The sequence below is a fragment of the Mandrillus leucophaeus genome, unplaced genomic scaffold, assembly GCF_000951045.1.
Source record: "Mandrillus leucophaeus isolate KB7577 unplaced genomic scaffold, Mleu.le_1.0 Scaffold148, whole genome shotgun sequence".
In the NCBI taxonomy this organism is placed as follows: Eukaryota; Metazoa; Chordata; class Mammalia; order Primates; family Cercopithecidae; genus Mandrillus; species Mandrillus leucophaeus.
In genome coordinates, this window is record NW_012101454.1 from 2,475,713 (window position 1) to 2,492,612 (window position 16,900).

Below are 16,900 nucleotides of genomic sequence, written 5' to 3' on the forward strand. Positions count from 1 at the left end.
TTTTTACCATGAAAACTTGATCTTCCATAAAATCTCAAACAAGTGAAGAAAAGGAATGCAGAGACGCAGGGCCTTTTCTCCACATTCAAGAGACCAAAGCTGCATGTTTTGTTATGATAACACCATCCACATTTCTAAGACATATATGGAGTTCTGTGACTAGTCTCTGAGATTATAATACAGATATTTATCACTTATCACACTGAATTTAGGGAGGGGATTCCTCTTTGGTTTTGTCAAATAATCACAGAAGGAGCCATGTATGTTATCTGTCCTGTTTCTAGTGAAGACAAAGCTCTTCACTCCCCTCCTGACCCTCCCCCTCTAAAAAATCAGCCACTTATGGCGGGTATTGACTATTTCCAATTTTAAACTGCAACTTCAAATGTCAGCCTGTTGACTTACAGAAACAGACTGACAAATGGCTGTCTGCTATGGAGACAAACTCTGGAAACTCAAAATGTTCATACAGACTGCCAACAGATTAATTAGTAGCCTCTTTGGAAGCATGATCATGGTCTAAGAATAGCCCTAAATTCTGTTCAAGACTAGCTTCTTTCCCCAAATCATTATAGTGCTAGCCAAATATTAGCAAATGTTAGATACAGTGGTGTATGGTTTTGGTGTGTGCAAGAGTTAGACTGGATTAGAAAAGACAACTGCCATTTCATACCAGTTTTCATGGCTAAGTTCTACTAAAACTACGTGACCTTCATCATCACAATAAACTGCTGAAAGTGCTGGAATGACTAGAACAAAGGTGTCAGTTTGCTAGTTCTTTGCTTATCTATGGTTAAATACAGTTTCTTATACTCACTTTGAACCATGAAAATGAGGGAACACATTACCTTGAAAGATACTGAGGATATATCCACGTCAATATGAATAAAATTCCCCTCAAAACATAACATGTAGACCAATAATGACAATTACTGTAGCCACTCACCATGGAACATGCACAAGACAAACAACTCTATCACTTTACAAATAGTTTATTTCCACCTTCACAAACTCATGTGCCTCTGACCATTATGCAAGGCAACATGAATTAAATACTTATATCAGAATATATTTGTCTTACATGATTCAAGATAAAGTGAATTTTAAAAGCAAGTGGGTGCCAATGATGGGGAGATGAGGGGAATAGGGCAGGCAGCAACAGGGTAACATGCAGTTTTCAAGAGTGTTTATTAAAATAGGCAGTAATCAGTACATGTACATCACATGAGCAGTTTTTCAAAATTAGCACTTCCAGGAGAGGGGCTACATCTCAGTTTTTTCCGTCTATATAATAAAATGCCAAAAGTACTTCCCTAAAGTACAAAGGCATTTCCCTAGTAGTCTTGGTACCAGTAACAGAATATGATTACTAAACATCTCCAATGTGGTTTTCATTACAAAGAAACATGTTTCACATAAAAGCTTCATAATATAATCCAGAGACAGAATTTGTGCATGCTTAAAATTTGAAACTAGGCTGAATATATTTGATATATATTTTTTTATTTCTTCCAGTGTTTTTTATCTGTATAAATATGCACCCAGTTTCCTACCAGTTTAAAACACACACGGAACACTGCTCCGAGCACCATGATTGCCTTACAGTAGCCTCTTTGGGACTACAATCCTAGTTCAAGGAGGGGAGTACTAATTTCTATTCTGACTTGCTCCTTTGCCCAAATCATGTTAGTGTTGACCAAATCCCATCAATTTTCAGATACAAACAGAGGTTTCTGGGCAGAGGGCCAAAGAATAATTATGAATAATTTCCCAATGATCTGGTTAAGAAAACACCCAGAAAATGAATGATTTCACATGATAAAAAAGCCTGGATTTGAATTTAAACGAGAGATGGATGTAAAAGGGATGAAGCATCGCTTCACTCCCAGGAGGGATGCTCTTTACTGAGTACCCACAAAAAGACAGCACTATCCTGGGGCTGATCTTCCTATGGGCCTTCACCAATAGCCTCTGAGGTAGGTACTGATGGCTTGAAGAGAGGTAGGTAAAGTCCAAATTTGTTTTCAATTCCTGCAAACGTAGCAACTGCCAGTTTGTAGCCCCCAACATGATCAGGATTCGGGGCAGGCAGGTTGATCCTGGATTTAGGAACTGGCTCTGATCCCATGGGTTTTCTAAAAGAAGAGAAAACAGAGTAAGAAGCTGAATTTATTATTTTTGTTTTAACTTGGTAAAAATAACATTCAAAACCTGTTCAAATATGTAATGCAAAGGAGTTGATACATTCTAATCAGCTGTATGTTCCCTTGGAAATGACCTTGTTAACACAATTTCAACATTTCCCTAAATCTCTTCTATTTTATTATAGAGACTAGACTGATGTACCTTTCTCCATGACAGAGTATTAGAAGCAGCCAAAATTTAGCAGCAGATTTAGCATGATACTTACACTCCTCCAAAATCAATGTAGAACCATCGTTGTAGCAATTCGTAAGTCAGCAAAGTTACGCCAAACTGGGGTGAGGACCGAAACACACGAGCTTTAAAAAAATGGAGAAATCACAGATATAATTAGATTTTTAAAAAATTTACCTGATACCAAAGAGTTAGTTAAGAACAAATTATTTCCATACCACCAGCTCCTTTCCACAGAGCTTTTGGGCCTTCTTCACGCAGTATCTTTTTAAAGCAGTCTATCACTCCACTGTAAGTGGTTTGGCCAGCCCGGGCAGCCACCTGTAATCTCGTCTTGATAACATCAGCAGGGGTCACTAAAGATGCCGCAGGCATACCTGCAGGAGAGACACAACACCATCTCAGTCTGGTCACATTCTCACTATATAAAAATAACTGTGCTTTGAACTGCTGGCCGTGGAAAGAAAGTTAAAAATCCGATTCAGTAAAATGCCTATTTCGCTGTCTTCTATGGGAAGTGCAACCGTGACTCTCCTGTGTGCAAGATGTCTGCTCCTACACCCCTCCCCACCCGACTCACACCTTCCCTTGCCCAAATCACTCGGCCTTCGTTTCTATTCCTAAATCTTTAAATATTTTTAAGAAATTGTTTATCAACAACACTACTTCAAGTGTTCGAGAGTAAGTGGAGAAAGCGGTTTTCTTTTCTTTTTTCTTTCCTGTTGAAATCAAAAACTTGCAAAGTTATTAGGTCCGATTTTTCAGAGGTGAAGCTTGTTATGCGTTTCCTCTTCATGGTCTTCTGTGGCTGCTGGCAGTCACCGGAGGTACTTTCTCTCACACATTCAACCACCCCCTACTCTCCAAACCCCAACCTCTCCAGTTACACCAGAAAAAGACTTTACTGATAGCCAAAAAAACACTGCGTGCGTGTTGGGGGATGGGAGGTGGAGGTTTCGGGGAGAGGGGTGAAATTGGGAGGAGACTCCTACAGATAACACTTCAGGATTTCTTTTTCCTAAGACTGACATCTCCAGAAAAATATTTGACAGAAAGCTTAAAATTTATACTGGCTGATAATCAATGAAAAAGGAACAACAACAACAACAGAAAACCCTCCCAAAGTTACCAATGGGAAATTTTTCTACAGTCCCTGTATCCAAAATGGGGCAGCGCATGTTTAGATTTTTTAAAAGCGAGACTGTACTCAGAAGACACTGTCTCTTATGGTTTTATTACTTTTCCATTATGAACTTATTCCAAACCAAATTGGTCAAATGCAGATGCATAAATCTCCTTTGCTTTTTTTAAGGCTTAATAATTCTGTAAGAATTTCTGTCCAAACCAACATGGTCTGGCTCACAACTACATTTCATCCTTCTAACAGACAGCTTTAAAGTTACAGTGAGTTGGAAGGGGGGTGTAAATCTGCATACTACATGCTTGCATTTATATTACTGAAGGAGTATCTCTTCCATCTTTACCTAGCTCCTCAAACATTAATCTCAAGAGATTTTATAAAATACATCGCAATTCTGCATGCAAAAAGTTCTCTTCATATCCAATGCTTCACTGGATAAGTCATACTGAAATTCCTATTCATTTGTAGGAATTATTTTAACTTTGGGTCAGGAATTTATCCTCCAACATAATGGAAGGAAACAAGAAAAACGCTTAGAAATCCACTGTGTTCACACTACCAATTTTATTTTACTTCCTGGTTTAGAAAGAGTTTAGCAAGACAGCCTGCTTTAAACATGCAATAAAAGCCACCTTGCAATGGTGGGCAGGCATGTCAGAGTGTGACTGTGAAAGACATACAAGCAATAAAATGGGCAAAAAGTTCCCTTTGGCTAGGGTAATTTTCATAAACTGTTCTTTGTTATGAAAATAGAGGTACTGGGGGTGGAGAGGGCAGGTATGAAAGATACTGATTAGTGGAATACAAAAATGTCAAAAGAAACATATATGCCACCTAGTAAGTTGCCTGGCAAAACTGATAGGAGTTGTGGGGGATGCTGGAACACGGCAACTTGAACATAACTCCCATCATCTCCATTGTCAGCTCATTTCTCCTAAGGAGGTATCTGGTAGGGCCTAAAAGGAATTTTGGACATCTTGGTGGACAGGAGATTTCCAGTGTGAGGATTTGCTAAGTTAACCTGGAGAACTGCACCAGACTACCCTAAAGCAAGGCTGGGAAAGCAGCAGATACTGGCAAGAACTTGGCCACGAGAGAGCTGTTGATTTTGGGGACCAGGGTTGGCAGGGACGTCTGGCAGATCTGCCTGCTCTCTTCTGGATTCCAAAAGGCTAAGACAATGCAGATCAAATGGTCTGAATTTTCTCTATTCCTAAAGACAGGGGAGCAAGAGGAGACTGGGAAACAGAGATGCTTCCTCTAGGTCCCTTAGCAGGAAAGGGACTGGCAGTCTGCCTGATTCTTCAATGACAAGACAGACATAGAGACCCGGGGGCCATCCTCCACCTCTGAGACAAGAGTAACTTAGGGCATGTCTCAACCAATTAAAAAATTACAAGTCTTCAAAGGGGGCCCAGCTACAGCAGAATATCATTTACAACAAAAAGAAAACATGACTGGCAAAATACAGCTTTAGGGCACAAATCACTGTTAATTTTTATAAATATCCCATTTATATTTATGAGGAAAGTGCTTTTCTTTTTTTTGAATACAAAGGTTAATATCTATTTATTTTGGATCAAGGCTGTTTTCAAAATCCCCTTTGCATCCCTATCTATATTATCTACTTAATATGTCAGCTTCTAAAAGCAGTGTGATAAAATTTTTCATCAGGCATGAGAAAATACCACATATTCTTCATACCTTTAAGCTGAGAGATGGCAATGTATATTGATATTACATAGAAATTGATGGCATCTTCATAGTGAATTTTGTCTTTTACAAAATATGCCTCTGTGCTTCTGAATGCTATTTTTAAACCCTGAATTCCATTTAGTATGGCATTAATATTGCTACTTGCTTATTGATATTTGCCTGGTACGTATTTTTCAATCAGTTGTCTTTCAATCTTTCTATGTCACTGTTTTCTGAAACTTCGTATGACTAGATTTTCTTTGAAAACTCATCTCAAAGTGCTTGTTATTACTAGGGGTACTGAATTCATTTACAGTGCTTGTGACTATTAGCCTTATTTCTGCCATCCTATATTATGCTATTTTCTCTGCTTCCAGTTATTTCCCTTTTGATCCCCACCGGTTTCCTGACTAAATATATTTAAACGTTACATGCATTTGTTACGTAGGTGTACATTTACAACAGGTGCAATTAATTAGCATTTGCATCCTCCAGCAGGGGGAGGACTTTGGCGCACTGGCACTTTTGTCCTTCCTTTCATTTGTCAGCCTCCCAAATGAATACATATACCAAAGTCAGCAATAACAGAGACCCGCCACAGGTTTAACTTCTATTTGGTGTTTCACAGATCCCACATTTTCCTACTTCTTAAATTCACTTTTTTTCTTTTTGAGACGGAGTTTCGCTCTTGATGCCCAGCCTGGGGCTGGGCACGATCTCGGCTCACTGCAAGCTCTACCTCCTGGGCTCATGCGATTCTCCTGCCTCAGCCTCCTGAGTAGCTGGGATTATAGGTGTGCACCACCAAGCCCGGCTATTTTTTGTATTTTTAGTAGTAGAGACGGGGTGTCACCATGGTGACCAGGCTGGTCTCGAACTCCTGACCTCAGGTAATCCACCCGCCTCGGCATCCCAAAGTGCTGGAATTACAGGCATGAGTCACCGCGCTGGGCCCTTAATTTTTTAATTGCTTCAGAGAAGGTCTGTGGGGAAGAAAGCTTTGAGTTCTTGCAGGTGAAAAACTAACTTTAGTTTTGCCCTCCCCCTGCTGAGTGTCAGTGTGCGCAGGAACATAAGTACAACTCAAGGCATCCTTTCCTTGGGATTTTGAGAGTATTCAGTATTAGAGATAAGAAGACAAGAAGTCAATCTCCTTCTACTGATTCTTTCTCTATTTTCCTTTTCCTTATTACTTTTCCCTAGGGAACTCCTATAAAAGAGATGTTAGATTTCCAAGATTAATTCTACCTGTATCTTAAATTTTCTCTCATTTTTAAGTCTCTATATTATTGCTACACATTACATTCTAGAGGGTTTTTTTTTCATGTCTCCATTTTCCAGATGTCTAAATTTGGTCTTTGATCATATCCATTCTATCATTCAGAACTAACCCTTGATATTTAATTATGGCAATGCTTTTATTACTTTTCAAAAATGCTTCTTTACTGATTATTTCTTTCAAATCTCTCTGAGCACTCTAATTATATTAATTAATTATAGCTCTGAAAAGTTGTCTTCTGTCCCCTGAATTGCCTGTTTTCTCTCTAATTCTTCTGTTCACTTACTTTGTTGCTCCTTCATGGCGGGGGATGTCTGGCTGTCTATTGATATTATTCAAGTTCAAAGGATAGGCTGATTAGTATTATATACAAAGGTTGTGGGTGACTTCTACTATATTCTAGGTATGCTTCACCCACAGGTCTCTGTCCTGAATGGGATGGTCTATGGGCTTTGTGTAACTCGGTGCAAAGGGTTAGGATACGCTGGCAGGGTGTGGACCTTCCAAACTGCTGAAATGTAGGGAACTTCACTTTAGGGGTAGAATAATTTATTTTAAATTCTTCTTGGGAAAAGCTGCCATCAGTTTATTTTTTTCTGCATCTATGGTAGAAGTCTTGAATTACCTTCAGTCCTGCCCTGTTTTCTATCCATTCCGTACACTTATCCTCTCTAGGGAAGTGGTCTCTTTCTTTAGAATTGAGCTCTGAGCTTTTAACTTGGATACAACTGTCTCCTAAAGCTCCATATGAAAACCAGGAGAGAGTTCCACGCCTGGCAATCCTGAAGAAAGTACAGTTCCCTAACTCATGTTCATTATTTACCCTAAAACCTCCACCTCCACTCCAGGCATTCTATTCTTCACTCAAAGGTTAACATTCTCCAGTTCTGCTCTTGCATTAGAGGTAGTTTCTCCTGCTGTGTTTTGGACTGTGGCATCTCTCAGTCCAGTTTCAGAGTCAATATGGCTATTTCCTTTCTGCTGAGGGCCAGTGCTAGCATTTTCTAGTGCCAATAAGGAATTAAAAAGAAAAAAATGCATTTCCTGACATTTTAAGGTATTTGGGAAGATAGGAGAGATGGATGAATATGCTCAGTCCATTGCCTTGATTCAATTTCTTCATTACTTTTTTTAAGGGCTTAAGGACTGGTTTTAAACTATTATACCTTAAGCTTTATGTCCACATAATTAACAAATTTGTACCAACAGTACTTTTCTCATAATACACAATCTAATGTTTGCAAAAGCATCATGATCACACATGTATAACACACTTCCACTTCTGTGTATTGGAAGAGCTTTTAAAGGTATTTTTGTATTACAACTTAATCTCAAGCTAATTAATTCAAAAGTGAGACCATCATTACAGTTTGTCTTGTTCCTCTATCTTATCACTCTGATAAAAATCATCTGGTATGACATAGCATTCTATAAAATTTGAGTGGTATTATATTTTATTTGATATCATTCATAAGGTGTATTGAAATGCCCGTCATTAATGATAAAGCACCATGTTAATTATAGAGAATTTGAATTTGGTTTCTTAATTTCAGGATCCCTGCTTTGGTCTTCGCTTTCTAACAAAGCTGAGGTACTTCGGCCAATGAACGTGAATTCAAATATTGGTTAGTCTTGTTCTATCTTGTGAAATAAGGGAGTAGATGTTCCAGTATTTAAATATAGTTCCAGTTTATAACTAGATACATAAACAAAAAATAAAAACAAAAACAAAAACCCCCACCAAAACCCAACATTCTCTGGGTGAGGATATCAATAACCACTTTTGCTAAAAAGCTACATATTACTAAAACAATCTAACCTCAAGGCTAATCAAATTTTTGGAAAGAAAAAAGTGAGATAACATTACTGAATAATTGAAATTACTATCTAAACATAGAAAGCGTGGTCATATTCATTTAATCACAGGTCTATATTATTTATAATAGGCTGACATTCAGCAAAAAATATTGTATGTATAAGTGATCAATTTAAATATGGTACATATAAAAATAGCCATGAGACATTTTTGTTGTATAAGTTAGGGGCCAACAATTATTCATTGTAGTTGCCTGAAACTCCATCTAAAAAGGAGGATTTTTATATTTTGAAAGAAGCTTTTCTCCTATTAAATACTTTCTGGGATTCTCTGAATACCATGTATTCTCTCGCTAAGAAATGCCTTTGCTCTTCTTGGCAACCACGAAGGGAATGTGGGGGCCTGATCCGTCCTCCACCCAACAGCCCATTCAGGGTTAGCGCACATTTGTGCTTGCTCACTGCCCTTCTTGGGGCTGCATGGGGCACACTTCTGACAGAAGTCTTCTTGCCCTTCTCCATGCTGAACTCAGCTCTGCCTGAGCATCTCAGCAAGGTTCCACACTCAGCCCTGTTCACCCCATGACATCACTCCTGCTCACTGGGTATAGATTTTTCTAGGTTTATTTTATAACAAAATTCATTAGTAATCTTTCTTTTGCTAATTCTAATATACTTCTTAGATATTTTAATTTTGATTTTCAGGTAAATAATCATTTATAAATAATGATTGCTTCCTTTCTTCTTTTATTTATGCCTTTTTTTTTTAAATTTTACGATGCTGACTGGAACCTCCAAAATATGGCTGAATAACAAAGATGAGAGAGACATCCTTGTCTTATTCCTAACTTTAATTGGAATGGTAGCTACGACATTGACCACTGGCTTCTGATATCTGTTATTAAATTAAGAAAGTAGCTTACTTCACATTACACAGTTTTTATAGTTTTGTAGAATACCCAAAGACCATCAAGCTTTGTAGCTTATTCACTCTTTGAAGACTAAAATCAACAGGGCAAATTCGGTCTTTTCCCATTTTACCAGAAAGTGGGGATCAGGAGGAAGGTGGATAATAATGGTTAAGTCAATGCTCTTTAGGACAAATACCTAATGCATGAGGGCCTTAAAACCTAGATAATGGGTTGATGGGTAGAGCAAACCACCATGGCACTTGTATACCTATGTAACAAACCTGCACATTCTGCACATGTATCCCAGAACTTAAAGTATAATAATAATAATAGCCGGGCATGGTGGCTCGTGCCTGTAATCCCAGCACTTTGGGAGGCTGAGGGGGGCAGATCACAAGGTCGGGAGATCGAGACCATCTGGGCTAACACGGTGAAACCCCATCTCTACTAAAAATACAAAAAATTAGCTGAGTGTGGTGGCGGGCCCCTGTAGTCACAGCTACTCGAGAGGCTGAGGCAGGAAAATGGCATGAACCCGGGAGGCAGTGCTTGCAGTGAGCCAAGATAGCGCCACTGCATTCCAGCCTGAGTGACAGAGTGAGACTCCGTCTAAAAAAAATAAATAAAAAAAATAAAAGTCAATGTTCTGCACCCTTGTGACATTCATGCCTCTGCTTCTCTATCATCTCCAGGCAAGGTCATAGAAGACACTGCAGCTTCTGCCTTGCTTTCTCTCTCTCTCTCTCTCTCTCTCTCTCTCTCTCTCTCTCAGACTTTGCTCTGGGGAATTCAGCTGCCATGTTGTGAGGGTGTCCAAGCTGACCTATGGAAAGCCCCACATGACAAGGAACTGAGGCCTCCTGTCAATAGTTATGTCACTGAGCCATCTTGAAAGTGGCTTCTCCAATGTCAGTCAAGCCTGGCTGCCACTGTGGCTGCGACTTCATAACAGACCTGGTACCAGAGGCACCCAGTGAGCTGCTCCTACCCCACACCTGTTTCCTGACTCACAGAAACTGTGAGAAAATAAATATTAGTTGTGTTAAGCTGATTAAGTTTTGAGAGAATTTGGCATGCAGTAATAGATAACGAATATAGAAGGCATTTATAAAGACAACAGGATGGCAAGAGGGCTGAACTAATATCACCATAGGGATGCAAACTACTTCAAACTCTCAAGAATAATGGGTCAATGGCTGAAAAACAACCATGCTTTTTACCAACAAACTCACTTCAGATAATCTATTTCTCTTAAAAAAAGTAACTGATTCAAAATAGGGGAAAAGGCTTTAAGCATACTACTAGCTATTTAAAATTTATTGGAAAAAATTAAAGTATCTACAATTGAGAAATATATAAGATGCAGCAATTAGAAACTATGTTTGGAAAGTTTTAAATAATATGTAATAAAATTACATTATGGAACATTTTGAATACTTACTATTCAGGCACTATTTTAAATCTTTACATCTATTAATTCACTTAATCCTCATAATAATCTTGTAAGGTAAGACTATTCTTATCTCCAAATACAGATGGAGAAATGGCAGACAGGGATTGAATAACTTATGCGGTTCACACAGAGTGGAAACACTGGAATTTGAACCTTGGTAGTCTGACCCCACAAGCACATGTCATAACTACTTTGCCATGATGGGTAACAATGCTTGAGATACAACCTTAAGTGAAAACTATCTATACAAAGTGTGATTACAGCTCTGTGAAAAACCTGAATGGGGAAAGATGAGCAAAAATGTTAAATAGCGATTATCTTAGGGTAGTGAAATAATGAAAAATATTTTTATTATTTGCCTGTTCTAGTACTTTTCAAATATTTTACAATGAGTAATATTACTTTCAAAATCATAAAAAAGAAGGAAAATAAACCTGAAATGAAAAGAAAAAAAAAAAAATCTCACCAGTCATTTCTATAGCTCTGGTAGTATGGATTACCTCCCCAGAGACAGAATCGTTTCTGGATACCTACCTTCTCCAAGAGAAGAGATATGATGGTATTTTTATGGTGTGAGGAAAATGAGGCTTAGGAAAGAATTCTAGACCTTGATCTGAGGTCAGCTACTTAACTTCTGATTTCACAACTGATTTTTTGGAGTGATTTACAGACAGATTCTTTGGCTTCAATATAATACTTGGCTAACGTTTATTGAGCATTTACTATATGCTAAGAAGTATGCCAAGTCTTTCACATGGATCCTCTCATTTGAGCCTCACACACACTCTGTAGTAGGTGCAGTTGTGATCTCCATTTACAGCTGAGGAAACCAAAGCTTTCAAGAAGTGGAGTAACTTGCCCAAGGTCACACATTAATAAGTGGTACTTAGTTATTCTCATTAGGTCCTACCTTATTTCAAGTCATTAATTTGAAATAAATTATAACCCTTTTGTTCAAAACATTTTCTCATTTACAGATATATGAGAAATTACATATAGGCCACCATGAGTCAAGCTGGAATTAAAATTGGGAATTTTATACTCAAGTCCTGAAATCATGATCTCTTGCTCTAGATACAGTGGTATCACTGCTGCTAATACAACTGAGGTTTCTAAGCAGCCAGGAAAGAGTAACCCTGCCTCATATACCAATATCACTGCCTTTGAAGGAAAAGGATTAACTGAGAATTAAGGGGGAGCTACATGGGTTCCTGCGTCCAGGGGTTCCCCAGGCTGCAGCCAGGGTAGGTGGGGTGTGCACAAAACAGCAAACAACTTCCCAAAGCTGGGAGTTGTTCTTATGCTATCTTTGAGAAAAGCATGGAGACTCTAGTTACGTATCTCATGAGAGTAGCACAGGTATCAAAAATGTTTGGCTCCAAGCAACCTGTGACTGCCTTAGGGTTTGTTAACTTATTTAAATGTCATCACTTGGAAAGCTAATCTGGACTGTTCCTGCTCTTAGAGGCCCTCGACAAGAAGAAGCATCAAAGAATGAACTGATCCCTGGCATGGCTAATTATTTTCTATCGATGTTTTCAATGGAGCACTGAAAAGAAGAAGATAGTTATTTCCATTTGTGATTTAATTACCACCATCCCCCCATAAGATAGGGAGGAAACAGGTGTCTCTAATTGGCCCAGGTCTTTTCTGGTTCTATTACATTTTTTTCCTCTAACTATTGTTTAAGTTCTGGACAGGCTTTTATGCACTATTTTGTTCAGACATCTTTAAGACAAACATATTCGAATCTTTAAAAACTTCTGGCTAAACAGTTATCATTCTTATGCTATGAAGTGAGACTATGAAATGACATGGAACTTGAATTGGAGTTCCACAATACCACAAAATAGGCCAATATTTAATGAACTTTTTCTAGAGTTAAGAAATTAAGCTTGTCTAATAGTCTCATCTGCCAGAACGAAGATTAATTTTTTTCCTTTTTTTTAGTAGCTCTTCAATCTCTAGGCAACTCAAATGTACCCTGTCAAGAACCATCAGCAAAAAATTTCAATGTAGTAGCATGCGGCTAGGGAATGGGGGCAGCAAGGGTTGGGGAAGTAACAGAACTCCATGGGGGACACTCACCAGCTATGGCACCAGCTAAGAGCAGGCTTCCTGGGCTAACCTGCCCGTCTTCATTTGCAAAGGAAGCCTTCACATGAGCATAGCACGGAAAGTAGATGGCCGAGAAAGGAATGTCCCGCAGAAAGCATGCTTTGGCACCCTGCACATTTGCAAAGGAAGAAAAACCACATGAAACACATATCCCATTGAGGAGATCAAGCTTCTTTGGAACTCACCTCAGAACAAAATATTCCTGGAGAAGACCAAATTTGTACTCACATATTGAAAGGGGAACAGAAAAAAATAACCCAAATTCTGCAAGTAATAAATCTAAACTTTGTTTTTAAAACAAAAACTAGTTTCGTTGTGTGCTGTGAGGGGAGGAGAACAGTTCTCATTTACTCTAATGCTAAGACTTCAATTAAAACCTTTTTGGAACTCTGCCTGTGACATCCTTTTAAATCCCGACTGGTGGCAAGTCACTGTCATTTCAAGGAAGATCTGTTCTCTGGTCTCACCAAACTTGGGTAACAGTAGTCAAGATGCCTCTTTATTTACACACTAGGAAGTAGACAAATTATACAGGTGGGTGGGTGGGGGAGGAAGAGGTTTGCTGTTTTGTACTGTTCGGATTGTTTCCCAGAAAGAAATTACCCATACATAAAAAAATTATATCTTTTCAGGGGTTCATGATCCTTCTAATTTCCTTATATACTTACTTACCTGCCACCCAGGGTTTATGAAACATTGATAAATGCCTGCTCTAAAGCCTGAAATATTCACAATAATTCGGATACATTTTAGAGCTGTGTGTAGAACAATTAGTTCCCACAGCAAAGTCTTCAACAAATAGTTTCTGTTGCCAACATAATGCTATGCAGGGGCCCCATGAATTGATAAGTGCCCAGAAATATGATATATTATAATGAAAACCACAACACATATATTGTGTTTTGGGTAGGGTGAATGGGAAGGAAATCATCCCTTTTCAACATGTAATGATTTAATACCATTTCTTTCACAGATTTCTAATAACTAAAAATTTCCACCAAATACACAGATTCCCAAAAGAAAATAATGAATCCAGCCAGAGTCAACAGATCTAGCCATACCCAGTGACATTTATTGAGGGCTAGTAATGCTGGATCTTGGGTATTTCTGTTTGATGCTCCAAACTGTCAAAGTTCTTTAACACTATGTATCTGTTACTGTAGCCTTTGTTTTCCTGACACCCACATCTTACTCCTGACTCAAACTGAGCTTGTGGGTAATAAAACCCTTAGTCTTTTTCATATAAATTACTATTAACTCAAGTCTACTATAACTTAATTAGTTGCCTCACACAAGTAACACAGGCAGGACGTCAGATTTAATCCTATTAAGTTGCATCCTACTTTGGCTCATCCTGCCAACCAGAACAAATGCTTGGAATCTGGATTCTGTCATGCTGGCTTTTTCTCAGTCAACTTACCCATGGATGTGTAGGCATGCCTCTGTTCACTCTGTGTACACAAGTATTCAGAGAAGCAAGCATCTACCTCATGTACTGCCAACCGGCTCACGTTTCTGTATCTTGTCCACCCCCAAAGTGTTAGATGTTTAATTAAAATTAAGAATCACAATATCCACCACACCCAAGCTACTCATTTTAGGCACATACAAATGAATGTCCTAGACAGGTAATCTATTGTCCTGGACAGGTCATCCATCAATTGCGCATTTACTGAGGGCTATGCCCTTGGCTTGTTCAGAGGGCACCCTGGAGGTAGTTCCAGAGACAAGTCCAAAACTCAAGACCCTAAGAGATTTTTCCACTTCTCTCAGCTCTTTCAAAGGGGAAACATATAGTATAATGTTAATATCTGTGTGTAACTCCAAAACTTTTCTTACAACTAGTTTTTTAAAAAGTTATAATTCGGGCAGTTATTGTAAAAGGGTAACAATATCAGCGTTTAGTTTCTATTTTTCCTTCCTTTTCCCTTTTTGGCCCAAGCCTTCTTGTAAGTGCTGCTAGCTATTCATCCACATGTAGATTCAGTCAAGAAGATAATCAAATTAGACACCAAATAATCAACTCAAATGAAGATCACTTTAATTCCAGTTACTCGGGAGGCTGAGGCAGAAGAATCGCTTGAATCTGGGAGGTGGAGCTTGCAGTGAGCTGAGACCGTGCCACTGCACTCCAGCCAGGGCAACAGAGTAAGACTCCATCTTAATAAAAAAAATAAATAAATAAAAAATAAAAATTAAAAAAACATTATTTCTTGGAAAAATATATCAGAAACTAAAACCAAGCTTTTAGCTTTTCTTCCTTTTTTTTTTTTTTTTTTTTTTTGGCATGGAGTTTTGCTTTATTGCCCAGGTTGGAGTGCAGTGGCGTAATCTCAGCGCACTGCAACCTCTGCCTCCTGGGTTCAAGCGATTCTCCTGCTTCAGCCTCCTGAGTAGCTGGGACTACAAGTGCCTGCCACCATGCCCAGCTAATTTTTTGTATTTTTAGTAGAGACAGAGTTTCACCACGTTGGGAAGGCTGGTCTCCAACTCCTGATTTCAGGTGATCCACCCGCCTTGGCCTCCCAAAGTGCTAGGATTACAGGCATTGAGCCACCGCACCTGGCCACTTTTAGCTTTTCAGACAAAGATATATTATTTGTTGGGGATGTAACAAAACATAGGAGGAAACAGTCACTAATTTTGTACTGAAACATTAAAGTTAAAAAAAGGGGGCGAGGGGAGAAAGAGAAACAGATTAACCTGTCTTATGCTGTGTGGCTTCAATATGATGAGAAGGCCATGGGAAGACATGACCTAAAATTATAAACATCCCTGAGGCATAGGAAGAGTAAAGGAACATGAAGAATCAGCTGGGTTTTCTGAAGAAGGACCCACTGAGGGTTCCACCTTCTGAGAGCCCCCTCCTTCCTTTCCTGAAACCATGACAGTAAATCGGGTATCCCTGTTACAAAGGCATCTACAAGAGATGTGAGACGTACTTCAAGAGATGTTGGAAAACAACTCTACATGGCTGAGATGAAAAATGGCTTGATCAAAAACCAAACATACAAACATATATATATATATCCCTGAGGAAAGGGTAGAATTGCCTTGTGCAACACTAAAGGAAAAATGCCTAGAAATAGGTTGTATTTCATTTTCTAGGAATCAAGCAATGTGGTCAAAGTGTTTATTCAGACTAGAACAAATGTTAGGATATGCAAGAAGTCTTTGGTGTCTGATTACCTGAGAAAAAGGAAGAAATGGAAAAGTCAAGGAAGCAAAAGAACTTTCACCTGGTATGATCATCCTGTCACCCCTAGCCATGTGATGAGCACCTGTAGAAATCAAGCCCTTAACCTTCCTCACCTGTCAAAAATACCATAGGCCACCTTCTTCAGGCAACTGAGACAACTGAAACTTTAGGAATGAATGAAGTAATACATGTGAAAGTCCTTGTAAGGTATCCACTGCCTTACAAACATTAAGGGGCAGAAATGTGTTCACCTCGAGGGCTGTGTCTCCCTGCCTCTCCTGGCACCTGCCCTGGTGTCTTCCTGCAGAAAATACCTCTCCCAGTCGCATCAGGAGGCGGCCCTTCACCTCTCTTGCACCCCAGGCATCAAAGCTCAATTCCCAAGGAAACACACAGACTTATTAAATTTCCCTGGCCTCTTTTTCCCCACCACTTCCTTTAGGTCTTAGGCATAAAGGCAGGTGCCAATTTGTAAGACTGCCTTAGGCAATCCCTGACCTGTTGCTCTTGCACAATGAAAAGGGAAGCAGGATGTTAAAAAGACTTAAAGTTCTAAGGGTGAAAATGTTTCTCTCCCGGATTCCTTGATAAATCCTTCACTTTGTGGTGAACACCCATTCTCCAGCACTACAGCAAAACATAAACCTGTTTGATTTGAATTCTACTTGTCCCAAGTATAATTTTTACCAAGTGATCAGCCATTCTGAACAGGCAACTTTATAACAAAGGGAAACAGTCCATGCTGCCCTAGAGCCTGTATCAGCAACACAAAAATATTGCTTTGGCTTTTTAAGAATTAATGAGTTACAAAGGTGCGCCACTTAAAAAAAGTATTTAAACATTCCTGCCATATAAGAAAATCCCCACATTATCCTGCTTTGGGTATTTTTTTTTTTTTTTTTTTTTTTTTTTT

At 38.9% G+C, this 16,900-nt stretch overlaps 1 protein-coding gene across 3 annotated transcripts in view; it reads right to left on the reverse strand.

Annotated features, from left to right (window-relative positions):
* Positions 1-976: 976 nt before the first annotated feature.
* Positions 977-16,900, reverse strand: part of SLC25A13 (solute carrier family 25 (aspartate/glutamate carrier), member 13) — a 207,937-nt gene continuing 192,013 nt past the window's right edge. For all 3 annotated transcript variants that reach the window (XM_011974699.1, XM_011974698.1, XM_011974697.1), the window contains 4 exons: positions 12,759-12,897; positions 2,595-2,753; positions 2,411-2,501; positions 977-2,135 (listed from right to left, as the gene is read on the reverse strand). In XM_011974699.1, the coding sequence (XP_011830089.1) occupies positions 1,949-2,135; positions 2,411-2,501; positions 2,595-2,753; positions 12,759-12,897 (576 nt within the window). In that variant the 3' untranslated portion in view covers positions 977-1,948. The remainder of the gene's footprint in view (positions 2,136-2,410; positions 2,502-2,594; positions 2,754-12,758; positions 12,898-16,900) is intronic.